This window comes from Lipotes vexillifer, unplaced genomic scaffold (assembly GCF_000442215.2).
Source record: "Lipotes vexillifer unplaced genomic scaffold, Lipotes_vexillifer_v1.1 scaffold77, whole genome shotgun sequence".
In the NCBI taxonomy this organism is placed as follows: Eukaryota; Metazoa; Chordata; class Mammalia; order Artiodactyla; family Lipotidae; genus Lipotes; species Lipotes vexillifer.
Genome location: NW_006792456.1, coordinates 1,545,496 through 1,554,500, shown reverse-complemented (window position 1 = coordinate 1,554,500; position 9,005 = coordinate 1,545,496). Strand labels below are relative to the sequence as shown.

The following is a 9,005-nucleotide window of genomic DNA, read 5'->3' as shown; positions in this document are numbered from 1 at the left end:
GAATTACAGGGTCACATTTTAATTCCTGAATTTTACAGGTCAGCATTAATATCACCACATGTATACAAATGGTGTAAAACAAGTACAGTGGTATTTTTAATACAAAATAAACATCTGTTTTATGGAAAAACTATACTTTGTATCTACACAGACAGCCCATCTTCCAAACAATAGCCAAAATTAAAATTAACTACAAAATCTCCAAAACAGGGGTAACTGCTTCAGTTTAAGCTATTCCAGGAAAAATGGACCCGTAACACATTACAAGGGTGATCTGAAGGCTGTAGCTGGAATTACTATTTTTAATTTTTTGGTTTTTTTCTTCCCAATGCATTAAATTGTAGTTTGGGGGATGTTTTTCTCACTTCAGCATCTCAGATCATAGATGAGCAAACTAACATTAAAATATTTACAGTTAACTTGCTGTTCTAAAAATAAAACCTCTTAACTGTTTGCCTCAGTTTATTATTTTAAATTCATTTACGTACATGGAATGTGCTTTTATTCTTTAAAAAAAAAAGCAGCTTTCATATTACACCCTTGTTAGTTCTTGGAAAAGCTTCATGTGCTGCATACTCTGACGCTGAAGTAACTTCTTGGATCAAAATGGCCTGTAAATGCCACTTAATTCAGCACTATTCTTTGTATGTTAGTCTTTATAAATTACACTTTAAAACTTGCCTGCAGCTCTGGAGAGAGACAACTTTATTAACAAAGCAGAAAGTGACTTCAAAGTATCTTCCACAAAAGATTGTACTGGTAGGCAGTTGAAAACATTCTGTTCAGTCCACTCCCATTTCTAGAGAAAATCATTTTGGAATACTACCATACTGATTCTTGGTATCTGTTATCTCTAAAAGTGCTGATTTTAAAGTTATATTAACAAAACTGCCCATTTTGAATCCAGCTTGTTTGTTTTCATCTAAATATACACAGAAAGTTCCTGGTGTAGAAAACTCAACATGTGCTGTAATACAGGGTGTATTTCCCTCTACCTACCAGTAAGGCTGAATTTCTGTTATATCTTCAAAGAAATGGTCCCAACAGCTTAACTTCATTTTTTATGATAGTTGAACTTGTTTTCCATAAAAATTTCTTTTAAAAAGAGGCAACTGATTAAAAGAACAACATGGCCAGCACCATTATACAAGTAATGTTATTGGGTTTGCAACTGAAGTTTTATAACTGTTTCTAAATCAGAAACCCTCCTAGAGCAACCCTGCATTAATATTATTTTATCAACTTTGTCCCTCCCCTAAACCGTCCCAAAACCTGAGAGTTCCCTTGCTGAGAAGCTATCTCCCAGGTTCTGGTTACTAACTTTTTTTTTTGACAGCCTGAAAGGCAAACCCCTTAATTACTAGCAAGTGATCAAGTTCCTGGGAAGCCTGTTTTTTTTTTTTTACAGAGCTAAACTCTCCTAACTGATATACTGAGTGTCTTTTGCTATTCCTTGTAATATTTATAAGTTCAAGTGAGAAAGCTTTCTGATTCAGATTTTCAGCTCACTGAACAGTTGCAGCATCTTTGTACAACCACATGTTGAGGGTCCCCAGTAAATATTTTATGAGCCAAGACGAGGTCTCTTCCTGGGAGATGTTTCTTCTTCTTCATCTTCCTCTTCATCATCTGGATAATCCACTAAACCAACCAAACTTCCCTATTGAAGAATAAAAAAAAAATTAACAAGTGTAACTTAAAAAAAAAAAGCTAATTAGTACAAATGTAGTCACTTTTAAAGGTATTAGAAATCATTTTTCTAAACTAACCACATATATCTGAAACAGATATATTTGAATTTGATAAAGGAACTGCTTGAAATTATGAACAGTTAGTATTAAGTACAACTGGTGGTATTCTTAGTTACCCTCAACTTTTTTATGGGATTTTTAATGATACCTCATAATTCAACTCAGCAAAATTTCACTGTGGAAAAATATCTCCAAACAGTAGGACTCACAAAGAATTATGACATTTGGAGCTAGAAGGACCTTGGAGATGAACTAGTTCATTTCTCTAACCTTACATGAGATGATAGCCAGCCAGTGACAAAAAGGCGCCTTTTAGTGTGTGTGTGTGTGTGTGTCTGTGTGTATATATCATAATGTAAACACATGTGTAAACACATGAAATGGTTCCTAAAAACTAATGACAAAAATTTAGGGCTATCTCTCTCTACCCAGAAGAAAAGGATCAGATATTTCAGGTGTTTGGCCTTTTATAAGTAATGGACCCCTTTGCAAATCCTTTTAAAGCTCTGGACACTTTACCCAGACAATTAATATGTCCTCAGGTCTGCATTAATTTGAACCAATTCCATGAAATCTGTACACATACCTTACAGGTTAAGAGAGCTACTGTAAACACTGCATCTAGTTCAAACCCTTAAGACCTCTAGGGGATAAGCAAGTACAATTGAAATGAGTCATATTTCAAACCTAAGTAGCTTCATACCTGAAGAATCCAGGCATCTGGCATTAACACTTTACGAGAATATAACTGAAACACTAATATTAATCAGCAAAGGGCTCTGAGCAGCTAGAAACAGTTATCAGAAAGTCTGTGAATCAAATAAAACTTATAGTTAAGTGAGAATCTTTCTGCTTCTTTCTCAGCTTAACACACAAATTGTAAGTTGGATAAGCAAGAAGCAGTGTGGCTGAATTTAAAACAAAACGTAAAGCACTTGGCACAGTGCTTGGTATGTAGTTACTGTTCAGTAATTGCTATTAGCTACTATTACTGTTATTATTATTTGTTATTTGGTTTCTAAGCCAAACAAGTTGGACGAAAGGAAGTAGAAGACATGATTGCAGCATAAAAAGGCACCAGTCTGATATGCACACAGCAAATTAAGGAAAGTTTTACTTTTAATCCTATATATCATAATGTACAAACATTTCAGTTCCAAATGGTTAACATTTAAAATAATTTTTCGCATAAGATCAATAAATATTCTATCTGACACTCGGTTACAACAATTTAGTTTTCAATTTTACCTCTATTATCTATACATATATATACCATAAACAAACGCATATTATACATTTAAAAAATCATGTTTACCATACAAAGAATAAAAATACAAAATATGAAATATTGGAAGGAACTATAAATCCACAGGTACACACTGTGAAGAATTTGATAGGTTCCAGACTTTTAACTGTAAATGTATTGCTTTTAAACAAATATCAGCTTTCAATGTTAGTACACAAAGTTCTATTTCATTCTTTTAAACTCTAGTATTCCATGGTACGGATACACCGCCAAAGTAAATTCCTTGTTGGACATTTAGATTGCTTTCCCAGGCATTATATTCTCTTCAAAAATTTTTGTTTCTGACAATATATCAACAAAGACAAAAAAGGAAAGGAGAAAACAGCAGATGAAAGCTGTCAAGACATTTTTGGAAAAAGAAATCAGAGGCAAAATAACTCAGTTTTAATGGAGAATGAAGTCAAGAAAGAAGGGTTTGCAGGGGGATATAGAAATAAGAAGCAAACTTATTTGTCTTAATTGCAGAAAAGACTAGGAAGTACAGGCACCAAAATACTGGGGAAAGCAGGGAAGATGATTAACAGTTGAGTCAGTGAAACAGACAGCTGAGTCCTCAATTCTACAATTCGTCCCCCTACCACACGCCTACCCCCACGGGGAGATTCCGGCTCCTCTACCACCACCAACCATAAAGGAAAAGCGACAGAAAGGCTCTGCACTTCAGGACTTCAGGCACAGTAAAGGGCAGGGGAAAGGTGCCAGGGTGAAACAGTAAATTCTGCATGCCAAGCAGAGACACGCCCACCTCCATTCTAAGCTTTCGTTCCCATCCAGGCTCTCAGAGAACACCAGCAGGTGAGCTTATACTCACCAGGTGTAGCAGACTAGCTATGCCTGTAAGAGCTAGGTGGCTCCACAGGGAAAAAAACCCCAAACCACTAACACTCCCTAAAAAGAGCAGGGCATTTGCTCTAGTGTTTTATATGAAGTCCACATCAGTAGGCCCTTCTCATTGTTTTTAACTGCCTTATTTTAAAAATTGAGACATAATTCACATACCGTAAAGTTCACCCCTGTGCAGTGTACAGTTCAGTGGTTTTAGTATATTCCCAAAGTTGTGTGACCGTTACCACTAATTCCAGATTGTTTTCATCAACAACCACCCCCCCACACCTCTACCCATTAGTCACTTCCCATTCCTCCCTCCTTCCCAGCTCCAGGAAATCACAAATCTACTTTGTTTCTAAAGATTTGCTTATTTTGGACCAGTTCTTATTAACAGAAGCATACAATATGTGGCCTTTTGTGTTGGGCTTATTTCACTTAGCATAATGTTTTCGGGTTCATCTGTGTTGTAGCATGTGTCAGTACTTCATTCCTTTTCCTTTTTATGGCAAAATAATATTCATCGTTATGGATATATCATATTTTGTTTATCTGCTCATCAGATGATAGACATTTGGGTTGTTCCCACTTTTTGGCTATTATGAATAATGCTATTAATATTCATGTACAAGTTTTAGTGTGGACATATATTTTCAGTTCTCTTGAGTATATATCTAGGAGTGGAATTTAACTTTTTGGGGAACTGCCAGACTGTATTCTAATGCATTTGCACCATTTTATTGATACATTCCTATCAACAATGTATGAGTTGCAGTTTCTCATCAACACACGCTTTTGTCCATGTGTTTTATTACAGCTATTTTAGTGGGTGTGAAGTAGAATCTCACTGTGGTTCTTATTTGCATTTTCCTGACTAATGATGCTGACCATTTTGTCATGTGCTTATATGCCCCATTTGTATATCTTCTTTGAAGAAATCTTTTTAAATGCCCATTTTAAAACCAGGATGCTGTGTTGTGCTGAAGAGTTCTTTATATATTCTGGATACCAGTCCCTTATCAGATATATTTTCTCCCATTCTGTGGACTGCCTTTTCACCGTATGATAGTGTCCTTTGAAACAAAGAAGTTTTTAATTTTGATGAAGTCTGATTTATCTATTTTTTTCTTTTGTAACACTTGTGCTTCCTGTGTTATACCTAAGAAATCACTGCCTAGGGGAATTCCCTGGTGGTCCAGTGGTTAGGGCTCTGTGCTTCCACTGCAGGGGGTGCAGGCTCGATCCCTGGGGAACTAAGATCCTGCAAGCCTTGCAGTGAATAAAAACAAAAAGAAAAAAAAATCACTGCTTAATTTGAGGACATATTTATGCCTGTAGTTTTTTCTAAGTGTTTTATCCTTTTAATTCTTATATTTAAATCTTTTGTCTACTTTAAGTTCTGTAACGTGGTGAGGGGCAGGGTCCAACTTCATTCTTTTGAATGCAGATATCCAAGTTGTCCTAACACCATGTTGAAAAGATGATTCTTTACCTCAGTGAACTGTCTTGGCAGTCTTGTTGAAAAGTCTTCCTTTCTTTTTTTTTTTTTTTTTTAGTTTGGTGCTGTGAGCCTGGCAGATGAATTTATTTTATATTTTTGCTGCATAAATAGATTAGCACCTCACTGAGGCACTTCTCCTCAACGCTTTCTTTCTTTTTTTTCTTAGTTTTTATTTTTATTTTGTATTGGAGTATAGTTGACTAACAATGTTGATTAACAGGTGTATAGCAAAGTGATTCAGTTATACATATACATATGTATAACTGAGCAGAGTTCCCTGTGCTATACTGTAGGTCCTTGTTATCCATTTTAAATATAGCAGTGTGCACATGTCAATCCCAAACTACCTTACTTTTTAATATGAAAGAAAATCCAAGCATCACCAGACACTTGAGAAACATTTCTAGTATGAAAGAAGGGATCAAAACAAATGATGTAACAGTAACAAAACCCTATGAAGAAACAATGACTCTTTCTGAACTAAAACTGACAAATTAACAAATTTTAAGTTAGGAAACTTAACATAATTCATCATATTAACAAATCTAAGGGGACAGAATTCAAGAATTATCCTTGACTCCAGTGGTCCCCAAACTTTTTGGCACTAGGGACCGGTTTTGTGGAAGACAACTTTTCCATGGTTTGGATCGGTGGGGAGGGATGGTTCAGGCTGTAATGTGAGCGATGGGGAGCGGCAGATGAAGCTTTGCTTGCTCGCCTGCCACTCACCTTCTGCTATGCGGCCTAGTTCCTAACAGGCCTGGGGGTTGGGAACCCCTGCTCTACTCAATGAAATAAAGAATACATAGATGAAACTTCCCAGGTGGTCTAGCAGTTAAGACTCCATGCTCTCAATGCATGCGGCTTGGATTTGATCCTTGGTCAGGGAACCAGATCCTGCATGCTGCAGGATGCAGGTTGCTGCAGCCTACATGCTGCAACTAAAGGTTCCGTATGCTGCAACTAAAAGATCCTGCATGCCTCAACAAAGATCCTGAGTGCCACAGCCAAATTAAAAAAGAAAAAAAAAATACACAGATTTTCCTTCAACATAATTAAAAGTTTTTAATCATCAGTAAAGGTGATAGTCGCAACTACTGAGCCTACGTGCTGCAACTACTGAAGCCCATGTGCTGCAACTACTGAAGCCCATGCACCTAGAGCCCATGCTCTGCAACAAGAGAAGCCACTGCAATGAGAAGCCCGTGCACTGCAAAGAAGACTAGCCCCTACTCGCCACAACTAGAGAAAGACCACGTGCAGCAACAAAGACCCAATGCAGCCAAAAATAATAAATAAATTTCATTAGTAGCTACTGTTTTGCTGACCTTGAAAACTATAAAAATTTCAAAGAATGTGATTTTTAAAAAATATATTAGAGCCTTAGGATGCCTCCCAAAGGAAAACAAATTATCACCTACCTGATCTATTTAATTTTAAGAACCAATCAATTCGATTGTAGCAATCAACAGTGATGGTGACGAAAATTATAAGATGCTGATGAAAGAAACTGAAGACGACACAAACCGATGGAAAGATACACCATGTTCTTTCCATGAAAGAATCAATGTTAAAATGACCATACCACCCAAGGCAAACTATAAATTCAATGCATTCCCTATCAAATTACCAACAGGACTAGAACAAAAAATTTAAAAATTTGTATGGAAACACAAAAGACCCCAAATAGTCAAAGCAATCCTGAGAAAGAAGAATGGGGCTGGAGGAATCAGGCTCCTTGACTTCAGACTGTACTACAAAGCTAAGTCATCAAAACAGTATGGTACTGGCACAAAAAACACACATATAGATCAATGGAACAAGATACAAAGCCCAGAAATAAACCCATGCACTTATTATCAATTAACCTATGACAAAGGAGGCAAGAATATACAATTGAAAGACAGTCTCTTCAACAAGTGGTGCTGGGAAAACTGGACAGCTACATGTAAAAGAATGAAATTAGAACATTCTCTAACACCATATACAAAAATAAACGTGAAATGGATTAAAGATCTGAATGTAAACCAGACACTGTAAAACTCCTAGAGGAAAACATAGGCAGAACAATCTTTGACATAAATTGTAGAATATTTTTTTGGATCAGTCTCCTAAAGCAACGGAAATAAAGGCAAAAATAAAAAAATGGGACCTAATTAAACTTAAAAGCTTTTGCAAAGCAAAAATGAAAGGACAACTTATTGAATGGGAAAAAGATTTGCAAATGATAGGACCAATAAGGTGTTAATATCCAAAATATATAAACAGTTCAAACAACTCAACATCAAAGAAACAAACCCAATTAAAAAATGGGCAGGGGCTTCCCTGGTGGCGCAGTGGTTGAGAGTCCGCCTGCCGATGAAGGGGACATGGGTTCGTGCCCCGGTCTGGGAGGATCCCACATGCCGTGGAGCGGCTGGGCCTGTGAGCCATGGCCGCAAAGCCTGGGCGTCTGGAGCCTGTGCTCTGCAACGGGAGAGGCTACAACAGTGAGAGGCCCGCGGACAGCAAAAAAAAAAAAAAAAAAAAAAAAAAAAAAATGGGCAGAGGATCTAAACAGACATTTCTCCAAAGAAGACATACAGAAGGCCAACAGGCACATGAAAAAATGCTCAACATCACTAATTATTATAGAAATGCAAATCAAAACTACAATGAGGTAATATCTGACACTGGTCAGAATGGCCAACATCAGAAAGTCTACTTTATAATAAATGCTGGAGAGGATGTGGAGAAAAAGGAACTGTCCTACAGTATTGGTGGGAATGTAAATTGGTGCAGCCACTATGGAGAACAGTATGGATGTTCCTTAAAAAACTAAAAATAGAACTACCATATGACCCAGCAATTCCACTACTGGGCATATACCCTGAGAAAAACAGAATTCAAAAAGAGTCATGTACCACAAGAGTCATGACCACAAAGAGTCACTGCAGCACTATTTACAACAGCCAGGACATGGAAGCAACCTGTCTGTCGACAGATGACTGGATAAAGAACACGTGATAAATATACACGTGATAAATATACACAATGGAGTAATACTCAGCCATAAAAAAGAATGAAATAATGCCATTTGAGGCAACATGGATGGACCTAGAGATTATCATACTAAGTGAAGTAAGTCAGAAAGAGAAAAACAAACATCATGATATTGCTTGTAAGTGGAATCTAAAAAAAAATGATACAAATGAACTTATTTACAAAACAGAAATAGACTAACAGACAGAAAAGAAACTTATGGTTACCAAAGGGGAAAAGGGTGGGGGGGGGGACAGATAAATTAGGAGTTTGGGATTAACATATACACAATACTATATATAAAATAGATAACCAACAAGGACCTACTGTATAGCACAGGGAACTATATTCAACATCTTGTAATAATCTATAATGGAAAAGGATCTAAAAAAAGAATCTATCTATCTATCAATCCATCTATCTAATCTATCTACCTCTGAATCACTTTGCTGGACACCTGAAAAGCAATGATGGTGAAAATGGCTAAAGGGCCATTGGTGATAAAGAACTTGCCTTCACTTAGAAATGTGGTCAGTTTGTTGAAAAAGGTTGAGAGCCAATATAACTAGTGCTTTACTCTGTGAGCTCCTATCTTGCTTAG

At 36.7% G+C, this 9,005-nt stretch overlaps 1 protein-coding gene across 2 annotated transcripts in view; it reads right to left on the bottom strand.

Annotated features, from left to right (window-relative positions):
* PPP4R3B (protein phosphatase 4 regulatory subunit 3B) overlaps positions 1-9,005 on the bottom strand; it is a 66,069-nt gene continuing 57,064 nt past the window's right edge. For both annotated transcript variants that reach the window (XM_007465660.1, XM_007465659.1), the window contains one exon: positions 1-1,660. In XM_007465660.1, the coding sequence (XP_007465722.1) occupies positions 1,565-1,660 (96 nt within the window). In that variant the 3' untranslated portion in view covers positions 1-1,564. The remainder of the gene's footprint in view (positions 1,661-9,005) is intronic.